Source organism: Stegostoma tigrinum, chromosome 4, assembly GCF_030684315.1.
Source record: "Stegostoma tigrinum isolate sSteTig4 chromosome 4, sSteTig4.hap1, whole genome shotgun sequence".
Lineage (NCBI taxonomy): Eukaryota > Metazoa > Chordata > Chondrichthyes > Orectolobiformes > Stegostomatidae > Stegostoma > Stegostoma tigrinum.
In genome coordinates this window covers 24,416,316-24,434,132 of record NC_081357.1, presented here as the reverse complement: position 1 = coordinate 24,434,132, position 17,817 = coordinate 24,416,316, and the positions used below count along the sequence as shown (strand labels likewise).

The following is a 17,817-nucleotide window of genomic DNA, read 5'->3' as shown; positions in this document are numbered from 1 at the left end:
CCTCTATCAAATCTGTTGCCTATTTCTCAAACTCTGTTTTCAGAGTTGGAGTTTCTCATACATTGACCCATTCTTGTAAATCGTTCTGTGCAGTCACCAATGCATTCACATCTTTCCTATAATGTGGTGCCCACCACTGTTTAAAGATAGCTGACATCTAGCAAGTCTCTTGTACAAGTTCAACATCACCTCTTGTGCTCTATGTCCCTGTTATTGGGAGCACTGTGCTTTAAGTGATGTCTCCCCCATCCTACCACTTTCAATGGTCTCTGCATGTATATCCCCAAATCTCTCTGTTCCTGCACCCCTTCTTGAATTGTACTTCCTGTTTTATATTGTATTTCAATAATCTTCCAACCAAAATGCATCAGTTCACACTTCTCTGCCGTTTACCCACATACTCTTCCAATCTGTCATTGTATTTAGAGTTCCACGCAAACCTCTTCCACAATTCAGAATTCTTACAAGCATTGTGTCATCTGCAAACTTTGAAATTGTCCCCCGCACACAAAGATCTAAATCGTTAACATGTTTCAGGAAAAGCAAGGATCCCAGTACTGACCCCTGGAGAGCACCACTACATAATTCCTCTGGCCTGAAAAATATCTGCGGTTTACTGTCACTTAGCCAATTTTGCATCCGTGTTGCTACTGTCCCTTTCGTACGATGACCTGTAACTTTCCTCAAATCTGTTTAGCAGTGTTTCACATGCTGTCTGGAAATTGTGTATTGACATCTTTAACAGCATTACTTTCACTGAGACTGTTACAGCTTCAAAAAACTGTTGGTTAAACGTGGCTTCCCCTTCAGAATTTTGTGCTGACTTTCTAATCAACCCACTATTTAACGATATGATTGTTCATTCTATCCATAATAATTGTTTCTTGATCTTGAATAACTGTTTTTAATTTGAATCAACCTGAAAAGTAAGCAAGTGATCATGTTAATGGCATTTTTAGATTGTGGTTTTAAGCTGCTTGAATAAAATGAAATGCAGGAAAGTAACTTGGAGACAAAGTTTCTTGGGAGTCTGGAGCACTTAAGCTTTGAGCTTGGGTGATTTTAGTTCCACATATTTCGTGGATTTTTCAGCATTGTATTGGAACTCAGGAAGTCTGCTAAATTAAGAACTGAGTTGTAAAAGTTCTCAACAGGTGAACTTATTTGAGAAGTTGTCTTGATTGATCCTTTTTCCTTCTCGGACCATTCAAGATATGAACTCTGCTTTAAGCTTAGCTGTAGCTATTTATTTCAAAAACAAAAGTTGACAGCTTTGCTGCTTCAGCAGTGAAGTCTGCTTGTTCAATTTGATACTGCATAAAGTAACAAGTACAGTTAAGTCTAATTTCAGATTTGTTTATGATGGTTGTGTCATTTTGACTTCCTGGATGAAATCTCTTTTATGCAGAACTTATTGCACGTTGGTTATAGTGTTGAAGGTACATGATGTTTAGACCCTTGATTTTTATATTTTTGTATTCTGTGCTGCAAAGGGAAAGCTCAGTTTATTCTTAATAAAATCCGAAAGGAGTGCGGATGCTGTAAATCAGGAACAAAAACAACGTTGCTGGAAAAACGCAGCAGGTCTGGCAGCACCTGTGAAGGAGAAAACAGTTAACATTTTGGGTCTGATGACCCTTCCCCAACTCTGTTCTGAGGAAGGGTCACCGGACCCAAAACATTAACTTGTTTTTTTCCTTCTCAGAAGCTGCCAGACCTGCTGAGCTTTTCCAGCAATGTTGTTTTTGTTGTCTCAGTTTATTCTTAGATTTGTTTGGAGTATGGTGATGGTGCATTTTTAATAAGTTCAGCCTTGGGCTAGAGCTTGAGGCAAACAGTTGACAATGTTTTAGAAACAAAGGTAGAAGAAATAATTGCCACTGCATACCAATAGATCTCTCAAAGATAGAACAGTTCAGAAGGTTGAACAATGTGCGCTGGTTTGAGTGTGAAAAAGTGCTATTAAAGTGTCTGAAAAGTCAGGTATATGGAGAAAATCCTCAGACTTATAAGAAAGATATCCAGGAACAGAGCTGAAGATGTAGCAAATCCATGTGTTTGCTCTGAGAGATTTTAGAATGCAAGAGGAAAGCTCCAGGAAACAATTACATTTATTTCTGATATTTCTATTGAAATCGTTTCAAAAATGACTTGGTATTCTTTGTTTTGTATAATAAATTTTTGATACTTTGCTAAGTGTATTCATAGCTTCTCAAGGTATGTTCCCTCTACTCCTTCCTGCTATTGCATGGACCCCCAAGTTCCACGCTCAGCAGCGAATTACTGAACCAGAGGTCAGTGCATTTACAAGCCAATCAGCTTGTGCAAATTTTGCAAGCAGCTGTGCACTTTCTGGAGAATGTTGTTCTTGAGCATTTCCAGTGACTGACCACATAAACAAATAGGCTATGTATTTTGTTTGTACAATCAAGCTAGCTTTCACTCTCACTTGTCCAATGTTCCCAATAGCTGGGGCATAGGGTGGACCTCTGAGAGATCAAAGTTTGTTGAATTTGAGAGGGATCTCTGAATCTTTTAAAAACAAGTATGTGAAGGTACTGAAATAAAACAGGAAAGTTGTTGTGAAATTTATTATGCAGCTTGGAATTGCATCATGAATTTGACTGTTTAAAAATGGAAATTTTAAGAAAGACCAATTAGCTTCACATCAGTATTGGGGAAAATTCTGGGCTGTTATAAAAGATGTGACAATGGAACATTTGGAATTAGAATCAGGTTTATTGTCACTTGTCCTCACACGAATGCTGTGAAAAACTTAAAGTTGGCATTTTACAGTGCTGTCTTAGGTAGAAGTGTACTTAGGAATAAGTTAGAAAAATAAAGAAATGAAAAGTTCAGGGTTACAGTCCTTCAAACAGCCTATGCCTGGACTTTGCCAAATGTGGGGGGTCATAATTGTGGCAGAATTCAGAAATAGTTTTGTGGTAACATTTAAAACTCATCAAGACGTGTTAATTATCAAAGATTTGAGAAATGGCAGCTCGGGCAGATTATCTGTCACGGTCAGATGCGGAAAAATGACCATATGGGAGTCAACATAAATCGGGGAAATGGAAAACGTAGGAAAGCAATTAGTTTTAGGGAACAAACAAGATGTTAGAGTAATAAATGAGAAGAATGTGATGTAAATAAAACAATATGCTTCCGTGATAGTAGTAATGTGGTCAATTTCTGAAGGTAAATGGAAGACCAATTGCAATGGTAGGGATACTCAAGGAATCCTGAGAAGATACTGTATTAGCAAAGGAAATTAGCTTAAACTAAAGCAGTAGTACAGATGGAGCATGTTGTGACAGAGGTGTTTCCTTAGCTTTTAAATGGGAACCTAAACTAATGAAGAAATTGAAGCAAGTCAGTCAGATGGTAGAATTTGCCTTCCAGAAGCGATCAAGGAGACCATAAGAAATAGGAATGGAAGTAGGACGTTTGAGTCTGCTCTGCCATTTCCAAAAAGCATAGCTGTTCCAGCATTACTCATTTCCACTTTCCTGCCTTTTCCTTGTCACCCCGATTCCCCTACTGGTCAAAAGTCTATTTCAGCCTTAAGTATACACAAGGAATCTGCCCCACAGGAGTCCATAAGACATAGTGGAAGTAAGGCCATTCGACCCATCAAGTCCACTCTGCCATTTAAATCATGGCTGATGGGCATTTCAACACCACTTCCCTGCACTCTCCCGATAGACCTTGATTCCTTGTGAGATCATGAATTTATCGATCGCTACCTTGAAGGCATCTAACGTCCCAGCCTCTACTGCACTCCGTGGCAATGAATTCCACAAGCTCACCACACTCTGGGTGAAGAAATGTCCCCTCATTTCCATTTTAAATTTACCCCCTCTAATTCTAAGGCTATGCCCACTGGTCCTAGTCTCCCCACCTAACGAAACAACTTCCCAGCCTCTACCCTTTCTAAGCCATAATGTCTATGGCAAGGAGTTGCAAAGATTCATAACCCTCAGAAAAACTCCTCATCATCTCCATTTTAAATTGGTGCCTCTTAATTTTGAGATTCTTCTCTGGCACTGGATTCTCCCTCAAGGAGAGAAGGTATCCTCAGCATTTACCCTCCCAAGCCATTCAAATGCTATATATTTCAATGAGATCGCCTTTTGTTCTAACTTACACTAGCCTTTGCTGATAAGACATTTCCTTCATACCGGGGATTATCCTGCTGAACCTTTGCTGAACTAATGAAGTAAAACATGTCGAATGTTCTTGCAATTTTTGTGCTTTTTGCAGTGAAGACATTTTTTTAAAGCCTACTCCATCTCCAATATTGTCTTGTTTTCCCCACCACTAATTACCCAGTCTTGCCCTCTAAGGGCCAACACTCACTTTAGATATTGTTCTTTTTCTGTGTACATTAAAGTTGCTTTCTGTATTGTTTTCAATATTTATAAATGCTGTAGCAAAGAATAGCTAGCGAAGTGCCATAGGGATCAGACATCAACTATTTGCAATCTTTATTAATGATTTGAAGGGACTGAGTCAAATTTGTAAAGATAGGAAAGTAAGCTTTGAGAAAGCTTGAAAATGTAGAGGGTTGTAGATAATGTTAATTGAATGGGCAATTTTTTTGGCATATAATGTCAGAAAATACAAGCTCCCTTTGTCAGGAAAAAAAAATAAATGGAGATTGCAGAATGCTGTGGTACTGAGATCTGGGTGTCCCTTGTACATAAATCATAAAAGGGTGGAAAAGAAAATTTCACCATTATTGTAAGTTGGAACATAAGTTGGGAACTCTTGTTACAACTGTATGCTGCATTGGACAGGCTGTGTCGAAGGTTCTATGGGGCATTATGGTTACCTTATTTTAAAGAGGCTTATGGAAGAAAAGAGGTGAAGTCTGCATGCAGACTTGAGTTAAGTAAAACTTTAGGTGGCCATCTGCAGCTCAGTTTTACCTACGAATGCACTCTATCAATGTTAAAATTGTGCAGTAAATATTTTAAAGACTGTCCACTTCCCTCAAATTGTTCGTATTTCTCAATGGCCTGGCCTTGTGCAGCAAACAACACTAAAAATATTGGGAATTAGCTCTGGAACAACTCAGTATTTTTTTTCTACCTAATGTGCTGTCTTTGGACATGTACAGCACAGTCTGCTGTATTGTCAATGCAGTCAAAACAGTTTTTCAGTGTGTAATGCTGCATAACAATATCCCAGAGCATCTTGTGGCCTCAACTAAGGCAATTAGGTAGGCATGTGAAGTCTTCAGGTTCATGGACCATATCTGAAGGTTCTTTAAAATTTCAGGCAGACCTTAGAGCAGAGTACAGATATATGATTACCTAGAAATGATTATCTTTTAAGCTAGTGTTTGAAATTAAGTACTGCAAATGAAAAGTGAAAATGTACTGTTGAATGATGCTGCATGGCAATCGCAGCTGCAGTCTCTTGTTGAAAGTAGTTATTGAATCTGGTTAATGATTTTATAGCCCTACCTCTGAGCTAGAAGGTGGAACTTCAAGTTCCATTATTTTGATAAAATGTCCAATCAGGTTGACCTTTTTAAAAGAAAAAAAAAACTGATTCCACCACCCTTTCAGGAAGTGCATTCCAGATTATGGCTAGCATTGGAAACGAATGCTGGTTCTTTTGCAGTAGCTTTATCTTGGTGTTGTTTGATTCCAGATCTTGCTGCCCTGGAAGCAGCTTGAATTCTGTTCCACCAACTAGATAGAGTGAAATACTGCACACTCAAGCTTAGACGTAGACGAACATAGTTCAGTGTTAAATGTAGTTTGGGTTTTGTCTTCAGATATAAGAAATGCACAGTTGCATCCAGATTACATTTTTCAATCTAATTGCATGCTTATTTCTGTATGTGGATAGCAAAGTTGAAGTTTTAATCGTCTTTTGAAATGTGATGTTTGCTTTTCAAGGATTTTGAAATTTATTGCAAATAGTATTGCTTACTTTTGTTCCAAAGGCTGAACAAATATTAGGTAAGCATACATTCTATGTAAGAAACAGAAAAGGCTGGTGCAGTGGCTGTTGGGAGATGCACAACACACAGACCACAATTATGTTGTCTTAAATTGGAGCAGTTAATATGAAATATGGAAATGTTGAATAAAATCAGAAAATGATTGAAAAGCCTCAAGGTTAAGCAGCATCTGTTGAGAGAAAAACAATGATGTTTGTCTCATGAACTGTCCTTGCATCTCTTCCATTTATAACCATTGGTCTGAGAAGTTTAAACCTTTGTATTTCCTCCATTGGGGTTTGTTTCTTTCTATTTAATTCTGATGGTTTGTGTATGAAGGTGCTGACATGTACTGTTGTGAATGTTAAACCTGTGACGGGGGGGAGGGGAGGGAGGAAGGAAAATGTTGTATGGCTGAAATTAAGTATTTGAAGAACAAAAGCAGCTCACATTTGATGCCCCATCCACCACCTTCAATATTCCACCTACCAATACACTGGTAGCTGTTGGCACCAGATAAAAGTACAAATTAAATCAGAACAATTGTGGCAACTCACCAAAGCTTGTCTGATAGCACTTTCCAAATGCTTAGGGGCACCACCAATGTGCAAGTGCAGCCTCATTTTCCACCATCCCACCTTGAAGCTGTATTGCTGTTTCTAATGCTCAATCCTGGAAAACCCTGCCTAACAGCACGTGCATCCCCTTGTACCAGATAACTACATTGGTTCAAAAAGGCAGTTCACCACTTTCTCAAGATCACTTACGGATGAACTACAAATACTGGCCCTGCTTGCAATGCTGACATCCAATCAAAGAAAGAAAAACCTATTGATTCAAGTGTAATTTTTAAAATCCATATATTGCTTATCTAAACTTTCAGAAGAGGCTCGTCAGTTTGGGAACTGCTGGTATATATCATCTGGACTTGAAGCTGAAGTTTTCACAATGATTAGTGACCCCATGGTTTTGCTACCTAATCATGGTTTCGAGTATTAAACATAAATGGGAGCAGGAGAAAACCGTGCATCCCTTTGAGCCCACTCTGCTATTCAATAAGATTATAGTTGGTCTTTGACTTCAAATCTACTCTCCCACCATCCCATAATCCCCTAATTCCCTGAGGTATCAAAGATGTCTTTGCTTTAAGTATTTTCAATACTGGCATATCTACATCCTTTGGGAATAGAAGCTTCCAAATATTTGCATCCCATTCAGTAAGAAATCATTCCTCATCTCAGTCTTAAATGATCAAATCCTCATCCTGAAATGTCCCATTGATCTAGATTCTCCAGCCAAAAGAAATGTCTGTTTACTCTGACTATGGCCTTCGTAATCTTGAATGTTTCAATTGATAACCTCTCATTCTTCTGGTCTTCAAAGAAAGTAAATCCAGTTCAACTGGCTGTCATGATAAAACAACTCCCTCATTCCAGCAACCAATCCAGTGAACCTTTGCTTCATCTCTAATGCAAGTATGTCCTTCCTTTTAATATGGTGACCAAAACTCCATGATTACTCTAGTTGTGGTCTCATTGTAGCCTTCCTTGTGCCTATTATCCTTTCAAAGGAAGCTGACAAGTAACTTGAATCCCTCATTGCTTGCTATATCGGTGCTGTGTTCTTTATGCAAGTATACCAAGTTTCTGTACATCAACCTTTCTATGTTTAATGCCATTAAGAATGTTCTAATCTTATAACTAAAATCTTTCATTTCTCAGTCAACCAATTTGTTGCCTCATACCTTACCTGTCTTTGTGTTTGCTGTACCCTGCAGTTTGCAATTAGATCTAGCTTCATATCATTAGCAAATTTAGATGAGGACAAAGTAAGATATCCAAGTCATAAATACAGAATGTTAACTGTTGAAGTTGCAGCACTCCATAATTCACTGTCTGCCAATTTTACTGCCCCATTTATTCCAACTCTCTGCTTCCTTCCCAGCAATTCAGTCTAACGGCCCTGTCGTTTTCTGTTTTCTCTTCTAGGAATAGCTAGCTAGCTTCCAAACTGCCTGTTTTCACAACCGAAGACCTAAAGTATTTGTTCATTGCCTCGTACAGTTCCTCATTCCTCACAGTTGTGTCACCTGTCTTTACTTCAAAGTAATCATTGTTTGCTTAAGCTGCTTTTCATCTACTTATAGAAGCTCTTGCAATCCCTTTTAATATTTCTGGCTAGTTTGATTCTATTTGTATTTAATCAACAGCCTTCGAGTTTCTAAACCACGTAATCCTAAAATCTGATGTTATTCTTGGCGATTAATTTAAGCCACCTCTTATAACTGTACCATTTATATTTTAGTCTTTACCCAATCAACAATAGCCAACTCTGCCCCATATCTGAAATGTTTGTTTTTACATTTTTAGTTTATAGTTGTACAATATTGTTTTCAGACTTATGTGGAATTCAGTTCTGCTGTTGTCACTATTTCAGCTGTGGATATCTCACAGTGCTCATTAGTCCTGCTTATTCTGCAATACTAGATTTTAAAGGAGCTTGATCTCTAGATTATTCCATCGAGCATTGTTCCAGGAAACTGTTACAACAGCATTCCACAAACTTATGCAAATTTGATTGGCCCAATCTATATTCAGGTGAAAGTTCCCTGTTACTATTTGTATTTGTCACAAGCGCTAATAATTCAGTTTTATCCAAACATCTAATGCTTGTTTACTGCTTCATCCAGTGCTCTTTGTACAATGGAGGTTAGGTCATTGAATTTATTCAAGGCTGAGATAAATATGTTTTTGGTAGACTAGAGAAGTCGAGAGTTACTGGAGAGGTTGAGGCCAAAACAGGAAAATGGAATTGAACTCAGCAGCCATGATCTTATCGATTTGAGGAGCAGGCTCAAAGGAGTGAATGACCCACTTATCTCCGGGAGCCTATAAGTGACTGTCACAGGCATGTTGTGGACTAGCAAGAGCTGAGAGGGAACGTACGTGAATTTAAAACATTTCTTTGCAGAAATTTTTCTTTGGAGATGAGAGGAAGTTTGTAACTTGTCACCAAAGTTGGTAAATGAAGTGTAGGTCAGGCTGTTCTGGGTTGTAGCTCAAACTGCCAAAAATCCTAAAAGTTGAGATGAGGGGTGGGAGAATCTTTAGCCTTTTTAATTTTGACTGTTTTACAGTGAGAGTAGCATGTTTGTCTCCAAGAGACGTTTCATTTTGAAGACATGCGGTACCACCCTCTTACTGCAAGCACTGGAACCCCTGTTGGAACTTGCTCGTGAGTACTGCGGCTTTGATTCCATTCAGGTAACTTTGACATTTTTTTGTAGGTCTTGCACTTAATCCATGTTTGTATTGGGTGTAATTAACAAGTGAGCTATTGAAAGTTAAGGTAATGGTACAAGAAATTGAGAAATGTAAATAGTTATAATGTATATGTAGGGGATGACATGTCCTATGTTGTAATGATTCGGTTATAATAGTGCGTTTGGGATGCAGGAAAGTATAAATGGCATATTTCATAATTCAGAGTACTTCAGATTCCTTAAATCACTTCTGCACAGGTTGACTTCCATCAGTCTCTTAAATCTCCTGACTGTAGCCAGGCATTTGTAATGCAAAAAAAACTGATAGCATATTGTTAGGAAGTAACGCAATGTGTCTTCACCAGTTGTTAGACATTTAATAGCTCATTTTAATATAGTCACTGATTGTAATTCTAGTAACGCTCTATATCCAAAAACACTTAATGGAAATCTGTGCATGTATCTTAAATACAGGATTTTTTCTATTCCCGCAAAAACTTTGTGAAGCCAGCACATCAGGAGTACCCACATAGGAACTTTCAGGAGGAGGTAGAATTTCTGGATATGGTGTTCCCAAGTAAGTTTATCTCAGTAGAAATTGTTGAAGCTAATAAAATCCTCAATGCTGAATTTATTTACAAGTTTGAACATGCATGAAGCAGGGTTTAAGCAGGAACTAACAAGTTGGAAGTTCACCAAGGTAATGTGAAAAGTTAATGGAATTGGATTGCTGAATGCTAGAAGTTGTGCAAGGTAAATACCATAAATCCAATTCAATGCAAATCTGGAATTGAGCCTAACGACTGCAAATTGTTAATTGACGTAGAATGGAGCAGGAATGTCACCTCTGCAGTTGTCCCATAAGTTTGAACCTGTTTGAGAGGCTGCAGGGTGGATGTCAGTGACCAGAAAGCCATTCATGTGCAGGGAGTACTAGTGAGGGAGATTAACACCATGATCTGGAGTGAGGATTGAGATTCCAAGTGGCTGTTTTGACTGTCCAGATTTTGGGATGTTTGCTCAGCTGGGAAGGATCCTGTGCTAAGTACCAACTCCATACTTGGAACTAGAAAAGAATAATAAAAAGCAGAACATGAAAAGCTTATCTTTGGGTTATTGCTGAGCATGCATACAATGGCTCCGATGTGAGATGTGCGTCAGGTTCGAGGGGTGCTGGCAGCACTCTTGGAAAAGGTGGTGCCCATGCCATTGGGATATGTTATTGCCTGAGCCCTGCTAGGACCGTATTCTTGTAAACTGCACAACTTGAGCGGTAGACAGTTTAAATTACATATGGGCAAAAAAATAAAGATAATAGATTGGAGCTGGGTGAACACAGGCCAAGCAGCATCTTAGGAGCACAAAAGCTGATGTTTCGGGCCTAGGCCTGAAACGTCAGCTTTTTTGCTCCTAAGATGCTGCCTTGGCCTGCTGTGTTCACCCAGCTCCACACTTTGTTATCTTGGATTCTCCAGCATCTGCAGTTCCCATTATCTCTGGGGGGGAATAAAGATTTGGTTTATCACAGTCTGACAATAGGAAAAATAGTAATATGGAAAATGAGAATAAGTGAATGGCAGAGAAAAGTGAGTTTACGAATAAGTCAGCAATCAAGACTCAAATGTTATGTAGATAACAAAAAGCTAAAAAAAACTAAAGGCTGCATCTGTAGGCACATAGCATTTATAACAAAGTAAACATTGATAATGTGCATTGAAGCAAATAAATATAATCTGCCAGCCACCACAGAGATGAGGCTATAGGATGACAGCAATTGTGTCCTGATGTTCAAAAAGAAATATGAATCAAGGTGGAGGTGGGTGGCATTATTCAAGGATAGTATTTATGTAATAGTTCAAGGTAATGTTTGGTTCAGGATTTATGTAATAATTCAAGGTGACATTTGGTTCAGGAGATTGTGATATAGAGTAGACCGAAGGCCATGGCTTTGATTTTCAAAATACTTAATTGAAAATTTCTCAATTTAATGGTGGATGTTACATATGCAGTTAGTAATCCTGGCAGAGTTGAATGAGGTAGAACAGGATATCATAATGAAAGGAAACACGTATTGCTTTTTTGTTTCGAGGGTGGCATGCAGACGGGGAGGTAGGTGGTGAGGGATGCTGGTGGTCATGGTGTGGAAGCAGCAGAAAACTATATCCACTAGAAATAAGCTCATAAACACTTAAAGAACTGTGGATGCTGTAAGTTAGGAACCAAAACACAAGTTACTGGAAAAGTTCAGTTCTGGCAGCATCTGTGAAGGGAAAAAAAAATCAGTTAACTTTTCGGGAATAGTGACCCTTCCACAGAACTCATCAAAAATAAGATAACAAAGTGTGAAGCTGGATGAACACAGCAGGCCAACAGGCATCTCAGGAGCACAAAAGCTATGTTTTGGGCCTAGACCCCTCATCTCTCTGAAGGTTCGAGGCCTGAAACGTCAGCTTTTGTGCTCCTGAGATGCTGCTTGGCCTGGTGTGTTCATCCAGGTTCACACTTGTTTTGTTATCTTGGATTCTCCAGCATCTGCAGTTCCCATTATTTCTCATCAAAAATAAGCTCATGTTTGGTTGTTGTAGCTCACAGGGAGTGGAATGTGATCCAACTGGTTCGAACAGTTAATTGTTTAATCACCTTCCAACCAGTTTTCTAAGTATTCAAGAGAATCTGGATACATTCAAATTGCTTTATTCTTCAGTTGCCTACCTCCGTGAAAAAATAAAAAGTTTACTATCAGCAATCCACTATCAATCTTAGCAAGTATATTCAAAAGGGTTGTGCTTTATTTGGAAAATGAAATTTCTGTAGCAAATTAGTGTCTGACCACAAACATTTTTTCACTCCAGATGGGGCGGCCTATTGTATGGGACGTATGAACTCTGATTGCTGGTAAGCTGAAATCATCCCAAAGATTTCTTACAAAATGAATCCAATTAATTCTATACTTTTGTCTGTACTTCTTTAACAATTGTTTTTGAGAAGTTTCAGGAAAATGCCTTCAGAGTAAAGGAAAGAGAACAAGACAATAAGTCATCTGTCCCAGATTAATGTGAAGTTAGGTTAGTTACAGATGACAGGTTGTGCCCAGGTTGGTACACTTTTGTTGTACTTCAGAATTACAACTTTTTAATATTTTAAACACTCTGGAAGTCAACCTAATACTAAACCTAAATTGTTGTCGTATTCCCAGATCATTGTGTTTACAAGTCTTAAGCAGTTGCTCTGTTTTAAGTGATAGGCTTCATAGTTGAGTTCTATAGAAGTTTGTTTTGTAGAATACTTACCAATTGGGAAATATTAATGTAAAGGTTCACACAGATGTCATTTATGTTTGATCCAGGTATCTTTACACTCTGGATATGCCAGAGGATAGTGGGATCAAACAGCCGGATCAGACACTTGAGGTTCTGATGAGTGAGCTTGATCCAGTTGTCATGGACCAGTTCTTCATGAAAGATGGTGTTACTGTAAATGATGTCACTCGAGTAAGTACGCAAGAAACTTTAACATTTAAAAACATTAATTTTTTAAAAATCTATGGGTTCTTAAACATCTTTTCTTTTTAAAAAGATGAGTGGAATTCGTGACCTGATACCAGGTTCAGTCATTGACGCCACATTGTTCGATCCTTGTGGGTATTCAATGAATGGAATGAAAGTGGATGTAAGTTTGTCTCCTATCTTGAGTTACTAATTTTTCCCATCCCTTTCTTCTCCCACCCACCCTCCCCCTACTCATCAAATCAAAATGAGTACTTGTAGTTACTTGTATTTTTTAAAAATGCAATCTGAAGAACGAGAGTTCTTATCCAAATGTAATCAATTGAAATAATAACCCCTGTATTGGCAAATAAATACTGTAAGAAAACGGAAGTCTCCTTTGAACCAGGAGTGGACTGAACCCCAGGTTCAGATGACCCTTTCCTTTTTGGTTCAAGTGGAGTGGAGAAACAAAGGTAAATTGGCATGTTGGCAATTTGCAATGGTTTTAACAGTGTGGTGAGAGATAATAAGTTTTGTCCACAATTTCCTATTTGGTTCTGAATCTACATTGTGTCATTAATTTACAAGTTGTCTTGAAGAAAAATCAGGCGCTCGGCCTTTTCTAGGTGTGAATTGTGTATGCTTTACCAAAGTTAGAAGATATTGCAGTTTATGAGCGTGCCTTGTTTATTCTATAAGCACACTGCTTAACTGACTAATCCAGATGAATGTATTTAACCAAGAGAAATCATTTTGTAAGGGTCAATGACAAGTGTCCATTATGCAAAATAGTGTCATTTTCACATTTCTGAATGAAGTGTGTTGAGACTGCTTTTAAATCAGCTATGCAGTTTGTTCAAGCTTCATACACTTGACAAGCATTTCATTTAAAACTTCATTTTGAACTGCTGACTACAAAGCGTGGAGCTAGAGGAACACAGCAGGCCAGGCAGCATCAGAGGAACAGGAAAGCTGACGCTTTGGGTCTGGAGCCTTCAGAAATGGGGAGGGTGAAGGGGGCTCTAAAATAGAGAGGAGAGGTGGGGCTGGGGAAGGTAGGTGGGATGGTGATATGAGAGTGCAGATAGGGAGTGGTGGGAATTGGTCAGTGAGGTGGGAGAGAAGACGGACAGGCCAGGAAGGTGGGGATGAGAGGTGGTGCTGGTCTTGGGATGATGTCAGGTTTGGGGAGATTTGAAGCTAGTAAAGTCCACATTGAGACCACTGGATTGTAGGATTCCAAGGTGGAGTATGAGGTACTGTTCCTCCAGTTTGTGGGTGGTGTTGTGACATTGGAGGATGCCCAGGATAGACATGTCGTCCATGGAGTGGGAGGAGGAGTTGAAGTGGTTCATAACTGCAAGATGTTGTCGTTTGTGGAGCACCTGCGCTTAGTTTGCAACAAAGTGGTCTCTCAGCCTCTGCTTGGCCTTACTGGTGTAGAGAGGCCACATCGGGAGCAGCGGATGTAATTGATGACATAAACTGATGTGCAGGTGAACATCTGTCTGATGTGGAATTTGTTTTTGGTACCTTGGATGGAGGTGAGTTGGGGGAGGTATGGGGGCAGTTGTAGCACTTCCTGCGGTTGCAGGGAAAGGTGCCAGGGCTGGTGAGGAGTGTGGAGCAGACGAGGGAGTTGTGGCGAGAGCAGTCCTTCCAGAAGGCAGATAGGGGTGGAGAGGGAAATACATCCTTAGTTGTGGGGTCAGATTGAAGGTGACGGAGAATGATGCGTTGAATTCGGAGGTAGTGGGTGATACGTGAGGACACTGGGGATTCTGCCTTTGTTTTGATTGTGGGGAGGGAGTGTGGGGTTTGAGGTGTAGGAAACACGAGATCCAGTCACGAGCATTTTCAACCACTGAAGGGAGGATGTTGCAGTACTGGAATTACAAGGACATCTAGGATGTTTGGGAGAGGAATACCTCACCTAGGGAGCAGATGCAGCGGAGTTGGAGGAATTGGGAGTGAGGGATCACATTTTTGCAGGAAGGTGGGTGATAGGAGGTGTATCATATGTAGCTGTGGGAGTTGGTGGGCTTGAAATAGACATCAGTTTCGAGGTGGTCACCAGAGATGGAGAGAGAGGTATCAGAGATGGTCCAGATGAACTTAAGGTTGGGGTGAAAGGTGTTAGTGGAGTTGATGAACTGTTCGAACTGTTTGTGGGAGCATGAAGCGGCACTGATGCAGTCATAATGTAGCAGAGGAAGAGTTGGGGAATAGTACCAGTGTAACTGCAGAAGAGGGGCTGTTTGTCCAGTTAAAAAATAAGTTGTTTGGCCTAGACAAGTGCAACTTTTTCAGGTTGCAGTCCTCAAACTTGAGCTTTGGCATATCCCACGAGCATTGCACGTGAATGTTCTTTTCCTTTTTTGGAAATGATGCTTTCATGAAATTCAAAGTAAATGAGTGTTCACATCTCTGGTCAGTATGTATTCTGATCTTGTGGTCAAGATAATTGTGACGTGATCTGTGCAGTCACTGGATGTAGCTGTCTTCAATGCAAAAGAAAATGATACTTGGCTGCAATATACTGTGTTCTGAACAATTATGGATTTCACTGTCTGACCAGAGTTGAGTTTTTAATGGAACGAGGATTTTTGTCTCCAAAGTTAGGAGACAGATCTTGAAATACATTTTCCTGTGGAATCACATGCACTCTTCCCAACTACATTGTATACCTTTCTAAAAGTTATACATCACTCTTTTTAATGACTGAGCTGAATCAACTTACCAGTTCTGTAGCATTTAAAAATTAATTTCCATCATCTGACAAAATGCAGATCTCAAGATTCTGAAGGAGAAATGAAAATATTTGTTTGAAAGTTCTGATGTTATTGAAATCTATAGTAGGCCAAGGAACAGACTTCAAAACTCACTATAGATAACAAAGTGTGGAGCTGGGTGAACACAGCAGGCCAAGCAGCATCTTAAGAGCACAAAAGCTGACGTTTCGGGCCGAGACCCCTCATCAGGAAACTAGACTGTTTTGTACTATTTCGGGACCACTGATATGCAACAATATGTGAAAAATGTTTGACTTTACAATATCTTCTGTTGAACTGTTAGTCATTTGTAACTTAACTGAAACAAATCATTTAATGCTTTGTCTTTTTAGGGAACATACTGGACAATTCATATCACCCCAGAGCCAGACTTCTCTTATGTTAGTTTTGAGACTAACCTGGCCCAGACTTCGTATGATGACCTAATCAAAAAAGTTGTAGATGTCTTCAAGCCAGGGAAATTTGTCACAACGCTTTTTGTTAACCAGGTGAGATTCTAGATTTTTCTGTAATAACAAGCTTGTACAAAAACAAACTCAGCAAATGAATATATAGTACAAAAATAAAGTACAAATAAAGTACAAAAATGTTTGGATTACTCAGGCCAGCAGTATTTGTGCCTAGAGAAACCAGAAGCAGTGTTTCAGGTGATCTTTCATTGAGAACACTTTGGACCTTTTAAACTCAAATCCCAACCATGGTCATTTCTGAATTTGAGCCACCTCTCAAATCTGGAAATTAAAAGATATATTTAAGTGACATTGATGTCAGATTGCTATAAACAGTCAATTATTTTGCTGTCCTTCAAATACTCTGTTCTTAATAGTCTGGTCTGTTACAGTCCACACAACACAGGAAAGAGATGTGCATTAATTTCTGACATGTCCAATGTACACATTACAGGAATGGATTACTTTTTTAAAAGACTTGGCCAATATTTCTGAGAAATATTTTGAATTGAAGTTCCAACAAACTCGATTTCACAACAGTTGCACAGCGTGTTGCAACTTGTCTAGAAATGCAGAGGCTTGACAAAATGTTCTGTAGAATTGAGTTCAAATTATACTTCAAGCTGAGGCAGTTGCAAAGTTGAACTCAATGATGGGGCCTATGTAATTAACAGATTATTATAAAATTCCATTTTAGTTATCAACGGAATTCCTTTCTGAACATTGTAGCTGCAGTCTTGAAGGTTGTTAGTTTAAGTAAAAGAATGTAAAACGAATCATGTTCCCCACTGCAACTGATGTTTAAAAACAGGTAGTTAGGTTCTTTTAGATGTTCCTCATCAGGAAAACTAAAACATTCCTCACTTCCTATCGTCTTAAATGCTTCCAAAAGAAAAATGGTGTTCACAATATGCAGATTACACTCACCAGTTGCCTGCTTTGAGGGCTCCATCTAGCAGGAGCTGACATCAGTGCTGTGGCAACTGAGGGATTTTTTTTGTGCTGACAATCACTGAGAACTTGAACAGTAAGAGCTGACTGTGGGAGCAAAGTGAATGTCACTGTTAGAACATTTTTTCTTTTTTTTGTTCTTCGTGACGTAACAAAATAGCATTGAGGATTTTGAAGTAGTGAGAAATTAATGTCCTTTCCTATATGCTTGCCTGCAACGGTAGTAGATTCGCCAACTTGAGGTACATTTAAGTCGTCATTGGACAAGCATATGGACGTACATGGAATAGTGTAGGTCAGATGGGCTCAAGATCGGTATGACAGGTTGGCACAACATAGAGGGCCGAAGGGCCTGTACTGTGCTGTAATGTTCTATGGAAGGAAAGTTATGCTACATCTGACTCAACCACATTGTTATGGACTTAAAGTCCAAACTTTTCTCATAGTACGAGTAGCTGGACTTATGGACTCGGTGGGACTTGAACCTGGACCTCCTAGCTAAGAGGTAGGGGCACTGCCACTGTGCCACAAGAGCCCTAAAATGAGAATTGTATACCCGAATTGACGAGCCAGCTGTGGAGCAAAAGCTACACTTTTATCATAGAACAGTTGATACCAAACAATTAGAAAACATTTATGTGGTTATCTTAACTCTGCATAACAGATCGTGAAAGGGAATTCATGGTTAACAAATCTTGGAGTTTTTTTTGAGGATGCAGTGAGGAGAATAAGTGTGTAGGAGCCAGTGGATTTGGATTTTGAAGGCTTTTGATAAGGTCCCACGTAGGAGGCAAACAGGCAATGTTGAAGTACATGGGATTGTGGTAATATACTGGCATGATTCAAGAGTTGGCTGACAGACGAGAAACAAGGTGGGAATGAATTTGTTTTTTTCCAGGTGACCAGCAGTAACTAGTGC

The 17,817-nt window shown here is 39.2% G+C and overlaps 1 protein-coding gene and 1 long non-coding RNA gene across 5 annotated transcripts in view; one reads left to right on the top strand and one right to left on the bottom strand.

The window, feature by feature from the left end:
* amd1 (adenosylmethionine decarboxylase 1) overlaps nt 1–17,817 on the top strand; it is a 34,045-nt gene that overhangs the window by 12,817 nt on the left and 3,411 nt on the right. For all 4 annotated transcript variants that reach the window (XM_048531967.2, XM_048531966.2, XM_048531965.2 and 1 more), the window contains 6 exons: nt 9,093–9,219; nt 9,693–9,795; nt 12,071–12,113; nt 12,565–12,709; nt 12,795–12,887; nt 15,831–15,986. In XM_048531967.2, coding sequence (XP_048387924.1) covers nt 9,103–9,219; nt 9,693–9,795; nt 12,071–12,113; nt 12,565–12,709; nt 12,795–12,887; nt 15,831–15,986 — 657 coding nt within the window. In that variant the 5' untranslated portion in view covers nt 9,093–9,102. The remainder of the gene's footprint in view (nt 1–9,092; nt 9,220–9,692; nt 9,796–12,070; nt 12,114–12,564; nt 12,710–12,794; nt 12,888–15,830; nt 15,987–17,817) is intronic.
* Nucleotides 15,447–17,817, bottom strand: part of LOC125452959 (uncharacterized) — a 29,567-nt gene continuing 27,196 nt past the window's right edge. Inside the window, exon 3 of the long non-coding RNA XR_007247640.1 lies at nt 15,447–15,506. This is a non-coding gene — a long non-coding RNA (uncharacterized LOC125452959). The remainder of the gene's footprint in view (nt 15,507–17,817) is intronic.